This window comes from Lathyrus oleraceus, chromosome 5, assembly GCF_024323335.1.
Source record: "Lathyrus oleraceus cultivar Zhongwan6 chromosome 5, CAAS_Psat_ZW6_1.0, whole genome shotgun sequence".
Classification (NCBI taxonomy): domain Eukaryota; kingdom Viridiplantae; phylum Streptophyta; class Magnoliopsida; order Fabales; family Fabaceae; genus Lathyrus; species Lathyrus oleraceus.
This window is the reverse complement of record NC_066583.1, coordinates 396,886,340-396,904,686: the sequence shown is the minus strand read 5'-3', so window position 1 is coordinate 396,904,686 and position 18,347 is coordinate 396,886,340. Positions and strand designations below refer to the sequence as shown.

General features: G+C 31.3%; 1 protein-coding gene across 1 annotated transcript; it reads left to right on the top strand.

Moving 5' to 3' along the window:
* The first annotated feature begins 15,019 nt into the window (after positions 1-15,019).
* On the top strand, positions 15,020-18,156 carry LOC127080981 (uncharacterized). Its single transcript, XM_051021266.1, has 2 exons — positions 15,020-17,277; positions 17,358-18,156. The coding sequence occupies exons 1-2, from the start codon at positions 15,020-15,022 to the stop codon at positions 18,154-18,156; spliced, it is 3,057 nt and encodes a 1,018-aa protein (XP_050877223.1).
* Positions 18,157-18,347: the final 191 nt, after the last annotated feature.

The following is an 18,347-nucleotide window of genomic DNA, read 5'->3' as shown; positions in this document are numbered from 1 at the left end:
AAATGGTTATAATTAATCTTTTGATATAAACCTTAATGGAGAGTAAAATAATGATCATAATTTATTTTATTTATGGGTATTTAATTTTTATTTTTGTTGAAAAAGCTTACTGCTTTAACCTAGAGATACTCATTTAAATTTCTTCATATTGGATTTCATATGACCATTAATTTTATCTTAATTAATAAAATTTTCTACCTTTTGTCGATTTTATAAGAGTATGTAAATTTATTTTCGATCTTACTCATTGAAAAAAATGTTTATATCCAAGATTCAACACATGATTTACATGACCGTGGTTTACTTTCGTTGTTTTATTCAAATTATCTAGTCGATATTTCTTTATAGTAAATTTAATCGAGCTTGCATTGTAATGTATTTTCAATTTTATTTTTTCTTAAGTCTTATTTTTATTTTATAATAAAATTATAATATACAGTTTGTTAAAAATAATGTAAAAGATTTGAAAACTAATCGTTTTTAAATGGAAATTAAATTATTGATTGATATTGTAACCATTTCCTATTTAAGATCTTTAACTGATTAATGATTAGTTTGTAAAGGATAGGTTTTACAAAAATATATTATATGATTCAAAAATTTATTACTTTTTGTAGGAATATTATTTGTATGAAAAATTAAGAAATTTAAAATAAATACAAAATCAATATCATGGAATGATAATAAAAATGAAAATACAAAAATATATTAAAGTTTCAATAAATTCATCATGCAAAAATAGGTTATCTACCTTTCAAAAAAATCAATTTAACACTCATATGAAATTATTTGAATTAAAATAATGAATCACGATTTAAAAAAATAAAATATATAGATGGTTGAAACATATTTATTTAATAATTTATTTGATAATTTTTTGTATAAAAGAACAAGTTATTATCTTTTTTCAGTAAAATATTTAAAATTAGAAAATTTATTATAAATTAACATACAAAAAAATATTTAAAGTAATGTAACAAACATATTTATGATTAATATTATTTTATCTTGTTTTATTTTAAGCACTGTTTAGAATTCATGTGATAATCAAGGCACACATTGTTCGTATTTCATGACCAACAACCCAAATATTTTAAATAAAATTAAAATTAAAACGCTCTAATTAGTTTCATATATGTGTATATACTACTTTTTAATACTAAGTGTTTTAAATGGTATAAGAATACATGCAATAACATTGTAGAAATATTTTTTTTCATAATCTTCTCGTTAAGTCGTGTGAAACTATTGAAGTGGTTATATTTATAATATTTAACTCTTGATAACATCTACACCATTGTTGTTTAGAGGTATAAACTTAATCTCATTAAAAAAAATCATGTTGTATTATAAAATAATTTATGATTTTTTTAATCATAAACAAGGTAGTCGGGAGGGAAATCGGGTGAGAATGATATTGTGGAAAATATTTATATTTGATATATCACAAAAAAGTCAAAACAACATGACTAAAATGATGGAGGGATAAGTTAAATAAGACTCACTTAGACTTGAGATCAGTAACAAATTTTTTGATTAAAAACAAAAAAATGGTTATCGATATGATTGGAGAAGTTAAGAGTGGTTCAATTTTTTTATGATGATTGTTCAAAAACAGATCTTAAAGAACTATGTAGATCTAAATCTTACCATTCATAAAACATATATAAACATAGAAAATATAATTCCCTGTTGTAGGATTTACTGGACACCTTCTATTTAACTGTTGAAGATAATATTATTAAAAAATTCCATCAAAAGATATTCTAAGATGCAAAAATAATAATATATATATTATAAAATATATTTGAAAATGTAGTCAACTAGGATGATAAGATGTAGAGTGGAAAACTTCAAAAACACTACACCAAATAAGGGAAAAGAGGGCGCTTATTTTGGCCTATAACAGCGCTTTTAAGCGCCCTCTAATCTGGCGCTGGCATAGGTAAAGACAGCGATTTGTTTTCCTGGAGAAAGCGCTGTCTAAAGTGGCCACATTGTAGTGCGCTTTAAGACAAAAGCGCCCTCTGGAGTGGTCCATAAAGGGACACCTTAGAGGGCGCTTTCTGGAGAAGCGCCCTCTAAAGTTGTCAATGTAAAGTGTTTAGAGGGCGCTTTCAGGAAAAAGCGCCCTCTAAAGTTGTCAATGTAAAGTGTTTAGAGGGCGCTTTCAGGAAAAAGCGCCCTCTAAAGTTGTCAATGTAAAGTGTTTAGAGGGCGCTTTCAGGAAAAAGCGCCCTCTAAAGTTGTCAATGTAAAGTGTTTAGAGGGCGCTTTCAGGAAAAAGCGCCCTCTAAAGTTGTCAATGTAAAGTGTTTAGAGGGCGCTTTCTGGACAAAGCGTCCTCTAAAGTGTTAGTTATTTTAAAAAAATTTGTTTGAAAAACAGTGGATATATATTTAATTGGTAACCTGTTCGCATGCTGCAAAAGTGTAAAATTCATATTGATTTCATCCTTTAATCCAATGTTATACACCATTAATCCATTGATATATACAACATGAATCCATTTATATACAACATTAATCCTCCATATATACAACATTAATATATGATTCTTTGATCAACAATATACAACAACATATTCTCAAAGTACTACAATTAAAAGAATAAAACATAGCAACCAACACCCAGTGACCACTGTATCCAAAAGCTGTCTAGTAGTTCTAACCAATACTAAACAAAAACGCCCATCCACCCATGGTGGCAAACATGTTCTGTATATCCAAAAGCTGTCTAGTAGTTCTATCGCACATCCATACAAAATAAGGCTCAACCAAAACAACAGATGGCAGCATAAGTAGTCCCCTGCAAAAAGAACACGTCCAAATGCAAATAACACAGAACTGTCAAAAGGCGATTGAGCAACAAATAGTAAACAATGGCATAAAGTTAAATGACATAGCTAATATTACCTGAATTCCTGCATGGCTGTTAAGGTAAAAATCAAATTCCCTAGGGTGACAAATGCTGGTGTCTACCACGGTTCCTTTGACAATTTAGAACAACAAAATCAGCAAAAAATGATAAATTCAAATGATAATATATACCAGCTGCGTTGAGAAATATATTGAAAAAACCTGGCATAATATTTCCACTTCTATCGGTCTCTTTGGGGTTGACAGGAAAGAGACGGGTGTGATGTCTCTTTTGGACCACTACAAAAGTAACTTTAGGTAGATACCCATCCTCTATTGAGACATAAGCCTGATGAAAAAAAATTAAAAATTAAACGCAGAGAATTTAGTGGTGTATTTTATGAACGACAAAGTAACAAGAAATCAACTTTGAGAAGTCCTAAATTCTGCCTACAATACAGTGCTGCAAAGTTGATGCAACAAAAAACATATAACAATATATGGTAAGTACCTGTATCTCTGACCATATTTTTTCTTTGCCAACCTTCAAGTCCGGACTTCTCCAATTATCACATGTAATCGGAATATGTTGTCGAACAAGGAAACCAATGTAACTTGCCAACATTGAACCCTTATCTTTTGAAGATAGAATTGATATATGTTTAGATGGACATGTTCCATTGTCGTAGAGGGATACTTTCAAATATCCAGCATCATCATCTACGCGAGTGAGGCTTGACGACAATAGAGCATCTCCATCTAAACAAATATCCAGCATCATCATTTTACCTGTAAAAAAGAAAACAATTAAAATCAGATGACAAATGTAAAAACAATTAAAATCATAAAAGTCATTTTACCTGTAATAAAGAAAACAATTAAAATCATTTGACCTGTACCTTTTTCACTAAGTTCTCTTTCTTTTCTTGGTTGGAATATGTTCTACATGTCTCTTAACAACACAGACGGTTGGATTGATCCAAATACCCTCATTATGATCATTTCTAATATATGAATCATTTGATATAATATTCTCATCTTGATCATTTCTGGTAAACGATTCAATCTCAACATCAATATCACCTTGATCTCCAGTGTTTTCATCAATTACTTTGTTGGAAAAAAGAACTATAGACCATTTCGTACTTTTCGGATCATTGACATAGAACACTTGTCTAGCTTGAGAGGCTAGAATAAAAGACTCATCTTTGTATCCCACCCTATTAAGATCCACTTGCAAAAATCCTGACTTATCCATTCGAATGCCGTTATTATTTTCAACCCACTTGCAACCAAATATAGGAATCTGAAACTTCTCATAATCAAACACCCAAATGCGCTCGATAACACCAAAATACGACAGATTTGCAAATTTGGGGTTTAAGTCCTTCACACTTGATATGTGCATTGCTTCAGCTACCACAGTGACACCACTATTCTGCATAGTACTTTTATCATCTTGTTCTTTGGTATAAAATGTGTATCCATTAATCGCGTATGCGCTATAAGAAAAAACATGGAAACTTGGACCATATGCTAAGCATCTCAACCTTTCTGTTATTGAAGCGGGATCTGAATAATACTTTGAATAAATATGATCCTTAAACCAAGGTATAAAACATCGATTGTGCTCTCGTACTATCCAATTTTCATTTCTATTGGGATTTAAACCTCGGAGAACATCCTTGTGAATTTCAACATACGGCTCAACCTCATTCTCATTGTGCAGAACATACAAATGCACTTGATCCCGTTCGACCCTTGATACTGCCACGATTTTATTTCCAATTAGATTTTTTCCTTCTTTCTTTTCGACAAGCTGAGACTTGGGGAGTCCGATTGACTGAACATTAGACAAATATTCAGTACAAAACTCAATCGCTTCTTCAACAATGTATCTTTCAACCATACAACCTTCTGGTCGACTTCGGTTCTTCACGTACCCTTTTAATATTTTCATATAACGTTCAACAGGGTACATCCATCTCATATAAGCTGGTCCACACAATTGTGTCTCTTTCACAAGATGAACAACTAGATGTACCATTATGTCAAAAAATGATGGAGGAAAAAACATTTCAAGCTCACACAAAGTAATAACGATTTCTTTTTGCAACATTGGTAAGATCGCAGGATTGATCACCTTACTGCAAATTGACTTGAAGAAAGAACACAACTTAGTTATAGAGCTTCTTACTTTTTCTGGAAGAATAGAACGTATACCTATTGGGAGAAAATGTTCCATTATAACATGGCAATCATGGGTCTTTAAACTCTTTAACTTGAGGTCTTTCATAGACACAAGTCTTCTAATATCTGAAGAGTACCCTTCTGGAACTTTAACTTCACTTAGAAACTTACACAATGTTTTTTTCTCCTTTCTAGATAGAGTATAAGCAGCAGGTGGTGGATATGTTCGTTTTCCTTTCTTCAAGGGTCCTAATTCAGTTCTTATTCCCATCGCTATCAAGTCCTTTCTTGCCTTAAGGCCATCCTTAGACTTTCCTTGTATATTGAGTAACGTGCCAATAACACTTTCAAATACATTTTTTTCAATATGCATAACATCAAGAAAATGTCTCACATACAAGGACTTCCAATACGGCAATTCAAAAAAAACTGACCTCTTCTTCCACCCACTTTTGACAAGTGTGTGGGCAAAAGGCTTGCCAAACTGAGTATCCAAATCTTTCACCTTTTCAAAAATTTGATCACCCGTCAATATAGGTGGAGCTCTGCCTTGTTCTGTCTCTCCATTGAACGCCTTTCTCCATCCACGGTAGTGATGATTTGAATTTAAGAATCTCCGATGACCGAGAAAGACATTCTTCTGACCAAACTCCAAGCGCTTCCAATCTGTTTTATCTTCACAAACAGGACACGCACATTGACCTTTTATGCTATACCCTGATAGATTTCCGTATGCTGGAAAATCATTAATTGTGCCAAACAACATCGCCCTCAAGTTGAAACTTTCTTTCCTATATCCATCATAAACCTCCACACCGGTCTCCCACAAAATCTTTAAGTCTTCGATTAAGGGCTTCAAGTACACGTCTATGTCATTCCCTGGTTGTTTAGGTCCAGAAATCAACATAGACAACATCATGTACTTACGCTTCATACATAGCCATGGAGGTAGGTTATAAATCATAATAATCACAGGCCATGTACTGTGTGAGATACTCTGGATACCGTGTGGGTTCATTCCATCAGTAGATAATGCCAAGCAAAGGTTTCTTGATTCTTCTCCAAATTCAGGATAATCATTATCAATTTTCAACCACTGTGGTGAATCTGCCGGATGTCGATACTTTCCATCTATAATTCTTTCATCTGCATGCCAGGTCAAGTGTCTTGAATCGGTTTCACTACGAAACATGCGTCTAAATCTCGGAATAACAGGAAAATACCACAAGACCTTTGTTGGAGACAACTTGTTCTTATATCGCGAGACACCGCATTTAGGACACTCATTTAACGATGCATACTCATTTCGAAACAAAACGCAATCGTTTGGACATGCATGTATCTTATCATAGCTCATGCCAATAGAGCACAACATCTTTTTGGTCTCATATGTTCGATTGGGAAGAACATTATCCTCAGGAAGCATATCTTTCAAAAGGGCTAATAACTCTGTGAAACTTTTATCCGACCACCCATTGCCCGCCTTTAAGTTGTACAACTTTAATACCGCAGACAATCTTATGAATTTAGTGCAACCATTATACAAAGGTTTCTCTGCATCACTTACCAACCTCTCAAACATTTCGGGACAATCCTTAAGATCTCCTTCAAGTGCTTCTGCAATCTCTTCAACTCGATCACAATCGTATGTATCTGCGCCACTATAGTTTGAGGCATAGGTCGTACTATCCCCCGGTTCAACATTCTCGTTACTTTTCTCACCATGCAAATTCCAACATGTATAACTTCGATCAATTCCATGCCTCATTAGATGCGATGTCAACTGAACTGCGTCAACCCGTTTCCCATAACAACAACCCAAGCAAGGACATATCATTCTACTGGGGTCTTCGGCGTGCGCAACGACAAACTTAACGAATTCTGATACCCCATTCTCGTACTCTCTCGACAATCGATTGAAAGACATCCATGTATTATCCATTACTAATTAGAATAAATAAAAAACAATTTCAGAAGAGTTCAAACACATTCGGACCTAGGTTTCTAATGATACTGGTGTTGACACAAAATCAGATGTTTCATAGGTCGTATAACCCATTGCATCCGCAATCATGGTCACTAAAAACCAACCGTCAATTTCCTAGTGCATCCGCTATCATGGTCGAAACAAACGTAGAAGGAGGAAACGCGCAGTAATAAGGTAAAACAGAAATTGGGCAAAGCTAAAACAAAGCAATAACATAAAACAGTAATTGGGAAAAGCGTGTACCTTTGATTGGTAGAAGGAGGAAACGCGCATGTAGATCTAACAGAGGTGGAAGGAAAACGCCTCAGAACCCTAACGTGAAAAAGAACGCTAATAACAGATAGTGAAATAACAAAACGCGCAATATGTTATAATTTTAATGTTTACTAAAGGGGACATTAGAGGGCGCTTGTGGAAAAAAAGCGCCCTCTAAAGGGGCCCTAAGAGGGCGCTTATGAAAGCACTCTCTAAGGCTTTCTAGAAGCGCTTTATAAGCTAGAAATGCACGTGGACTTATAACAGCGCTTTATTAAAAGCGCCCTCTAAGGGTAACCTTAGAGGGCGCTTTCTATAAAGCGCCATGTATTGTTGTCCCTCTATCTCCTCCTTATTTTTTCGTTTCACCTTAGAGGGCGCTTGTGGAAACAAAGCGCCCTCTAAAGGGGGCCTAAGAGGGCGCTTATGAAAGCTCTCTCTAAGGCTTTCCAGAAGCGCTCTATAAGCTGGAAATGCACATGGACTTATAACAGCGCTTTATTAAAAGTGCCATGTATTGTTGTCCCTCTATCTCCTCCTTATTTTTTCGCTTCACCTTAGAGGACGCTTTATTACAAAAGCGCCCTCTAAAGTGCGCTGTCTATTGCTCCTTATTTTTCGCTTCACTTTAGAGGGCGCTTTTGTAATAAAGCGCCCTCTAAGGTGCGCTGTCTATTCCAATTTTTGGCGTAGTGAAAACTAATTATATTTTAATTTTAAGTCAAAAACATCAAGCTAGTGATGGTGGAATCCTTCGCATAAAAGTTAATAATGAATAGTGCGTATTGGTAAATATTTGGACTACAATAATATGTCGTTGATAATACTAATTTTAAACGTAGTTCTAACCGGATGTACAAATTTATTTTGCTAGGTTTGGTTTATGTCCTACAATATTTCTCATAAAAGATAGATATATAATAATATCCTTTATTTAAAATAAATTGATTCAATATAAAAAAAAAATAGGTTTGAATTAAGGGAAAATAAACACGAAAATAATCTTATAGATGAATTCAAAGGTAATTATATTAAATTTAAATGGTTTAAACAGTTTCACAAATATAATTGATTAACAATGTAAATTATCATTGCACAAATATTATACACAAACAATATCTTTTTATTAAGTTTCTATCATTTAGTTCTTTTATCTACAAAAATATATGTTCGTAGTTTAAATTTATTTTATTAGTTTTTTATTTGGTTGAGTCTTTTTAACACGTATTTAAATGAGACTTTGTTAACAAGTTTTATGATTTAATTTCTAGAATAACTTAAAAAGCTTAAAATTGTAGTGCTAGTATATGACCTATTAGATCATAAATGTGGATGTATGAGTTTTAACAATTAACACTATTTTTTAATCTTTTCTAGTTATTAGGTGTGTTGGACAATAGCCAAAAAGAAGAAGAGAATAACTAAATCAAAATAGTTTTTAAAAAATACATCACGAGAGTGACAACTTCAACTTAAGTAAAAAGAGAAAATACATATACTAATGGAATTAAGAATTTCTTAATACAATTATTTTATATATCTTTGCGATAAACACCGTCCCCGTGAAATAGATTTATTGAACCCTGCACAAAAAACAAATAATGGTTATAAAATTATTTAAATATTCAATCAAATAATACTATGCATAGTTGATTTCATGGAGGAGACGTATGTTTTAGGCGATAAGGACGTAAACATTTTCATTTATTTTAATTTAAAAAATAAAAATATTTACCTCAAACATTAAACTCTTATAAAAAATATGCATCTCATATTTTTATATCAAGTATTATGAAGAAATATTACTTACGTGTTGCAATCAATGTTAGGATCAAAAGGAACCGACAGAGTAATGTTACAAAGTTGTGGTAGTTGTTTTGATTTGTCAGGTTTAACTCCAAATCTCGATGCTGCGGGTTTGAGACAATTGCAAACATCCCTTCGAATCGGGGTGGTGTTGGCCTTTTGATTTAAACTAGTTGCTCCATCACAACAGTTTTTAGGTGGTGTAGCACATAAGAGCCTCGGGGCATGTAATGTCGTCAACTTGACGAGCTTCAAATTTTGATACCATCATTCCTAGAACCATCACAACCATGAAAAGAGAAACATATTTCTTCTCCATCATCATAATTTTAAGATGTGTATGCTTATAATTTTTATGTAGAATGTGTTAATGATTTATCTCCGCAGTATGCCTTAATTTATAGGCATGGTACTATATCATTGTATTGTAATTTGTTAGGGGCTTCTTTGTTTCTATGTTGGTTTATTAAAGTAACGATTAATTAGTAATTTATTATTTCATTTATCTTTTTATTTGTATAATAGGAATAATTATGAACTTTTATATGCAATAATCACTAAATGTACAAAATTAGTATAATCTTTAAGATATTTAATTCTAACTATTAAATATTTTAATAATATATTTGATTCACAAATCTTGTCAAAGTTATATTTTTATACTCTCCCTTGTGTTGCACATGATCGGAACTCTAATTTAAAATTATTAGATCAGTGAAAATTAATAGACAATTCTGAAAAGGTTTATAAGAATTCAAACAAGAAAAGTAACAAAATAATTTAAAGCAATTAAAACTCAATAGGATTAAAATTATAAATTATTGCATCTTTATAATTTAAAATAAGAGATAAGAAAATTTATAACAATAATAGTCAAACTATTAACCATTTTACTATTATACCAAATGTTATTTTACTTTTTGATTAATGAGTACCAAATTATAGCTCTTATCAATAAGCAAGTACATCTTTAAATATTTAATCAAAACTAAGTACTTCAAAAGTAGATTTCTATTTTTTAACAGTGAAAGAAACAAAAATGGTTATAATTAATCTTTTGATATAAACCTTAATGGAGAGTAAAATAATGATCATAATTTATTTTATTTATGGGTATTTAATTTTTATTTTTGTTGAAAAAGCTTACTGCTTTAACCTAGAGATACTCATTTAAATTTCTTCATATTGGATTTCATATGACCATTAATTTTATCTTAATTAATAAAATTTTCTACCTTTTGTCGATTTTATAAGAGTATGTAAATTTATTTTCGATCTTACTCATTGAAAAAAATGTTTATATCCAAGATTCAACATATGATTTACATGACCGTGGTTTACTTTCGTTGTTTTATTCAAATTATCTAGTCGATATTTCTTTATAGTAAATTTAATCGAGCTTGCATTGTAATGTATTTTCAATTTTATTTTTTCTTAAGTCTTATTTTTGTTTTATAATAAAATTATAATATACAGTTTGTTAAAAATAATGTAAAAGGTTTGAAAACTAATCGTTTTTAAATGGAAATTAAATTATTGATTGATATTGTAACCATTTCCTATTTAAGATCTTTAACTGATTAATGATTAGTTTGTAAAGGATAGGTTTTACAAAAATATATTATATGATTCAAAAATTTATTACTTTTTGTAGGAATATTATGTATGAAAAATTAAGAAATTTAAAATAAATACAAAATCAATATCATGAAATAATAATAAAAATGAAAATAGAAAAATATATTAAAGTTTCAATAAATTCATCATGCAAAAATAGGTTATCTACCTTTTAAAAAAATCAATTTAACACTCATATGAAATTATTTGAATTAAAATAATGAATCACACGATTTAAAAAAATAAAATATATAGATGGTTGAAACATATTTATTTAATAATTTATTTGATAATTTTTTGTTTAAAAGAACAAGTTATTATCTTTTTTCAGTAAAATATTTAAAATTAGAAAATTCATTATAAATTAACATACAAAAAAATATTTAAAGTAATGTAACAAACATATTTATGATTAATATTATTTTATCTTGTTTTATTTTAAGCACTGTTTAGAATTCATGTGACAATCAAGACACACATTGTTCGTATTTCATGACCAACAACCCAAATCTTTAAAATAAAATTAAAATTAAAACGCTCTAATTAGTTTCATATATGTGTATATACTACTTTTTAATACTAAGTGTTTTAAATGGTATAAGAATACATGCAATAACATTGTAGAAATATTTTTTTTCATAATCTTCTCGTTAAGTCGTGTGAAACTATTGAAGTGGTTATATTTATAATATTTAACTCTTGATAACATCTACACCATTGTTGTTTAGAGGTATAAACTTAATCTCATTAAAAAAAATCATGTTGTATTATAAAATAATTTATGATTTTTTTAATCATAAACAAGGTAGTCGGGAGGGAAATCGGGTGAGAATGATATTGTGGAAAATATTTATATTTGATATATCACAAAAAAGTCAAAACAACATGACTAAAATGATGGAGGGATAAGTTAAATAAGACTCACTTAGACTTGAGATCAGTAACAAAATGTTGGTTCCTGAAATCACAAATATCAATATAGATATCTTACAAAAACAAGCCACATTACTCAATTTTTGATTAAAAACAAAAAAATGGTTATCGATGTGATTGGAGAAGTTAAGAGTGGTTCAATTTTTTTATGATGATTGTTCAAAAACAGATCTTAAAGAACTATGTAGATCTAAATCTTACCATTCATAAAACATATATAAACATAGAAAATATAATTCCCTGTTGTAGGATTTAGTGGACACCTTCTATTTAACTGTTGAAGATAATATTATTAAAAAATTCCATCAAAAGATATTCTAAGATGCAAAAATAATAATATATATATTATAAAATATATTTGAAAATGTAGTCAACTAGGATGATAAGATGTAGAGTGGAAAACTTCAAAAAACTAATTATATTTTAATTTTAAGTCAAAAACATCAAGCTAGTGATGGTGGAATCCTTCGCATAAAAGTTAATAATGAATAGTGCGTATTGGTAAATATTTGGACTACAATAATATGTCGTTGATAATACTAATTTTAAACGTAGTTCTAACCGGATGTACAAATTTATTTTGCTAGGTTTGGTTTATGTCCTACAAGATTTCTCATAAAATATAGATATATAATAATATCCTTTATTTAAAATAAATTGATTCAATATAAAAAAAAAGGTTTGAATTAAGGGAAAATAAACACGAAAATAATCTTATAGATGAATTCAAAGGTAATTGTATTAAATTTAAATGGTTTAAACAGTTTCACAAATATAATTGATTAACAATGTAAATTATCATTGCACAAATATTATACACAAACAATATCTTTTTATTAAGTTTCTATCATTTAGTTCTTTTATCTACAAAAATATATGTTCGTAGTTTAAATTTATTTTATTAGTTTTTTATTTGGTTGAGTCTTTTTAACACGTATTTAAATGAGACTTTGTTAACAAGTTTTATAATTTAATTTCTAGAATAACTTAAAAAGCTTAAAATTGTAGTGCTAGTATATGACCTATTAGACCATAAATGTGGATGTATGAGTTTTAACAATTAACACTATTTTTTAATCTTTTCTAATTATTAGGTGTGTTGGATAATACACTACAAGAATAACTTTGTGCAGCCACGTGATTTAGTGACGTGAAATGCACGTGGCAAAAAATGCCAATTACGACGTGAATTTCACGTGGCTAAAGGTAAAATATAATAAAAAAATGGAATGACAACTTTTCAGGTTGGGGGGAAATGAAAATAATTAAAATTTGGTAGTGACATGCAGATCACGTCGCTATTTTAAATTTAAAATTCAAATAATGTTTTGTGAAATGTAATTCACGTCGCAACTAGTGACGTGCTGATCACGTGGGTACATGTGGTGTAATTTAATTTCCGAAATGACAATCACGTCGCAAATAGCGACGTGACAAGCATGTGGGTACTGGGTTCAGAGAGACGTTACAGATGACCGTTGAATGTTTTGTGGCGTGTAAATCACGTCGCAAATAGCGACGTGTTTACCACGTGGGAACCTTTCCTTTACCTTCCCTCTTCTCTCCCTCTTCCCTTCACCGTTTCATTCTTCTTCGTTTCCTCTTCAAGCTTCCACCTGCAGACCCATTTTCCCCTTCAACCCATTTCTCTCCTTCAAGCTTCAGATCCATTTTGAAATTGGAAATTTAAAGGTAAATACTTTTATTATTTCAACTTAAACCCATTTCTGTTTAATATATATGAATTTTATTTTAATTATTGTATTTTTTTTTTAAGAAATAGCTAAGAGTGAATTATTCATTCAAGAATTTGGAGCAAACAGATTCAAAGTCTTCATCCAGGTATATTCAAAATTGTGAAATTTAATTTTTTTTTTAATTATTTTCAGATTAGTTAAATGTATTGAGTTTGGACTGGATTATGTGTTGTGCTTATTATGTATTAAAACCGAATTTGTTTGGACTGGATTTTGTTTTTGTGCACATTATGTATTAAAATAGAATTTGTTTAGAAATTTAATGTATTATATATTTAGAATTTGTTTAGAATTTGTTTATAAAACATATACCCTAATGTATTATTAAAACAGAATTTGTTTAGAATTTGTTTAGAAATATAATATATAATAGTTTTAAAAAAACAGAATATTTAATGTATTATATATTTAATGTATTATACAAAAAAAACAGAATATTTTATGTATTAAATTTTTATAGTTTAGAAATAGATTTTATATAATATACTATTAATACCAATACTATCCTCTCTATTAATACCCTATTTATAAAATCATTTTTAATTATTTCTAGAGAAATTATAAATTTCAAAAGAAAATCATGTCAAGCTTGGAAATATTAAAACTTTGATATTACTTTGTTTAGAAACTATTTAATGCCTTTATATATGTGCACATTATATTTTTTAGAAATATAATATATAATTTTTTTTAAACAAAATATTAAAACAGAATAATATTTATAAAAAAAAACGAAATATTTTGTTTATTAGAAAAACTAATATGAATCATGTCTAAAAATAGAAGTTGTATTATTATTTAGATAATATGGTTAGTTTAAAAAAATATAATAGATTAGTGTTTTGAGTAAAAATTGATAAGTGTGTATATATATTATTTAGATAACTAAATAAATAGAAGTTGTATTATTAATATTATGTTTAAAATAATGTATAAAAAAACAAAACATTAATTTCATATATATTTTTATATTAAAAATATGTTTATAAAAAAAATTAGTATGAATAATATGTATGTCTAAAATGTTTTTTTTTTAAATAACACATATTAGGGTATATGTTTTATAAATATATGTTTAGTTTAAACAATAAAGTATATAATAGTTATATTATATATTTATTAATAGTATAATATATTTTTTTTAAATTGTACGTAATAATTAGTTGGATGTACGATAGAACGATTTTTAAATTGGACGATAGAGGAATATCACTTTTGAAATTAAAATAGTAACGATTTTGTAAATGTGCAGTATGGAATATTTTCATTACTATCGTAGTTGGATGTACGATAGAACGTATCCAGGAAGACGTGGACTTAAACCGAACTTTGAGGAAGGAGTTAAAGGGTTTATCACATGGGCTTTCGCTCAAGAATGTTGTCTAAGCGAAGGAGGAGTAAGATGTCCTTGTCTAAAATGTGAATGTAGACCTATAATTAGTGACCCGGAGGAAGTAGAACGTCATTTGAAGAGAAGGGGTTTCATTAAAAATTACTGGGTTTGGACATATAATGGAGAACAGTTGCCGAGTAATGTACAAAGGACTACGACTACACATGCTTCTAGCAGTCGATCACATATGGAACACCGGGAAGAATTTAGTTTGATCAGTGACATGCTTGGCGATGCTTTTGGGGTTAACGTGACCTATGATGAACCTCAAGACTTCGATCAGGAAGAGTTGCCGAATGAGGAAGCTCAAAAATTTTATCAATTGTTGCAAGAAATGAATACGCCGTTGTTTGAAGGGTCGTCAGACTCAAAATTATCGATGTGTGTGAGATTATTGGCCGCCAAGTCCAATTGGAATGTTCCTGACCAGTGTTTGGAATTCTTTGCAAAAATGATGTTGGACGCAACTCCTACGAAAGACAACCTTCCCACAAGTTTTTATGATGCAAAGAGGTTGGTGTCGAAATTGGGTTTAGAGGTAAGAAAGATTGACTGTTGCACTAATGGTTGCATGTTGTTTTACGATAATGAGTTTGGTACTAATGATGGATCGTTGGAGGAATGTAAGTTTTGTAAGAGTCTGAGATACAAAGTTCGCAGTAAAGCCATTAACCGTAAGCAAAAACATGTGGCAGTGAAGTCCATGTTTTATCTGCCGATCATACCAAGGTTAAAAAGAATGTTTGCTTCAATGCATAGTGCAAGTCAAATGACATGGCATCATACAAACCAAACAAGTTCGGGCACAATGCGACATCCATCTGATGGTGCGGCATGGAAGCACTTCGATATGATACATCCTGATTTTGCAGCAGAACCTAGAAATGTCAGACTTGGACTATGCTCTGATGGTTTTACTCCATATGTCCAAGCGTCTGGAAGTGGATATTCTTGTTGGCCAGTTATTGTTACCCCTTACAACCTCCCTCCTGAGATGTGCATGACAAAACCATACATGTTTTTGACTTGCCTCATTCCAGGTCCAAAGAGTCCAAAAGCTGGAATAGATGTGTATTTACAACCTTTAATTGATGATTTGAAGAGGTTATGGATTGGAGAATGGACTTATGATATATCTTGCAAACAAAACTTTACTATGCGAGCAGCCTTGATGTGGACTATAAACGACTTTCCCGCATATGGCATGTTGTCCGGTTGGGGGACACATGGAAAAATGGGATGCCCGCATTGCATGGAACACTCTCATGCGTTCACGTTGGAAAAAGGGGGGAAAAGTTCGTGGTTTGACTGTCACCGCAGATTCCTACCGAAAGATCATGTCTTTCGAATAAATAAGAATGACTTCAAAAAAGGCATAAGAGTAACAGACTTGCCTCCCCCTCGTTTCTCACCCGGTGAAGTATGGAACCGAGTTAGTGAACTGCCAAAATTCACAGATTATGGTAAAGCTTGCAGAATTGAAGGATATGGGGATACACATAACTGGACAAAAAGAAGTATTTTTTGGGATCTCCCGTATTGGAAAGATAATTTGTTGCGACATAATCTTGATGTTATGCATATTGAGAAGAATTTTTTTGATAACGTGTTTAACACAGTGATGGATGTTCAAGGTAAAACAAAGGATAATGAGAAGGCTAGAAAGGACATGGAGATTTTGTGTAATCGAAAGGAGTTGGAGTTGAAGGTTAAACCGAATGGGAAGTTACTAAAACCCAAGGCTAATTACAGTCTAACTTCCGAAGAAGCTAAAGCGATTTGTCGATGGTTAAACGAATTGAGAATGCCTGATGGTTATGCGTCAAATTTAGCAAGGTGTGCTGACTCTAGCACCGGAAAGTTGCATGGAATGAAAAGCCATGATTGCCATGTTTTCATGGAACGATTGCTTCCAATTGCGTTCTCTTCACTACCTAAACATGTGCTTAATCCACTCACTGAAATTAGTCAATTTTTTAGAGATATCTGTGCATCAAAATTAAGAGTGGATGACATCGTTAAGTTGGACAAAAATATTCCAGTTATTCTCTGTAAGTTGGAACAAGTGTTTCCGCCTGGTTTTTTTGACTCTATGGAACATCTACCTGTGCATCTTGCATATGAAGCTTATCTTGGAGGCCCTGTTCAATATAGGTGGATGTATCCGTTTGAAAGATTCATGGGTGATTCGAAGAGATCCGTGAAAAATAAAGCTAAAGTTGAAGGATCTATATGTGCACATTATTTGCATCGGGAAACATCACATTTTTGCAGTCATTATTTCAATCACTTGATGTTAACTCCAAGAATCATAAGGAATGAATTTAACATTAATGAAAAAAGTAAATTTACCTTATCAGTCTTCGGTATTCCCGGTCGTCCATCTGGTAAGAAGAATGTACATTGGCTGACTCAAAAAGAATTGCTAGCAGCACATGTTCATGTCTTGATTAACTGCGTTGAAGTTAAACCATATCTTGAGTAAGTATACCCACCTATTTAACTTTATTGTTTAAATATGTCAAACTTTTTACTCAAACTTATATTGATATTCTTTGTAGGGCATTCAATACCTCCTACTTTCAAAGCACCGGTGAACATCCGAATACTAGTGACACACATGCTTATTTTCCAGCATGGTTCAAAGAGCAGTTGTCATGCGCTGTTGCACCTACTCAAGAAATAATCCATTTGAGAAACTTGTCTAGAGGCCCTGTTCAAAGTGCAAATGAATGGCACACTTACTTTGTGAACGGATATAAATTTCACACTAAAACATGGACAGAAGGGAAAAAAACCATAAACAGTGGTGTGTTCGTGAAAGGAGTTACAGATGGTGGTGAAGACGACTTCTATGGCACAATAACACATATTTACGAGTTGGTATACAATTACTTGGACTGCGAAAATAAAGTTGTCTTGTTCTATTGTGATTGGTATGATATATCTGCTAGAGGCACAAAAATAGATAAGAAATATAACACAGTTGAGATTCGTATGGATCGAAGGTACAAAGAGTATGACCCTTTTATAATGTCACATATTGTTAGGCAAGTTTATTATGTTCCTTATCCTTCAACTCAGCCACGTAAACGAGGATGGTGTGTTGTAATCAAAACAAAACCATTGGGTCATATCGAAGCCGATGATGTAGTAGTCGAAGATGTCGCTTACCAAGATGATGAAACTTCTCAAGTTAATGATGTGATTGAAGTTGAACAAATTACAAGTTTGTGTGATACAGTGGTTGAGGGCCATCAAGTTGATGCATCCACATTGTTGACAGAAAATGATGTGGATGAAGAATGTGAAGAGTTTGTATCCGAGGATAGTATCAGAACAGATGAAGACTTTGAATAGATAGTATGATGTATTGTTACTTAATGTACTGTGTAATGTTACTTAATGTAGGATGTATTACATGTGTTTATTGATTGTAGATAAAATGCCGCCCCGAACCGATAAGGGTAAGGGTCAGCAGCGCCCGAGGATAAGGGTATGTGAGGCTCCTCAGTCGGCCGTATGTCCTCCCCCACAGAGTCAGGTAGAGC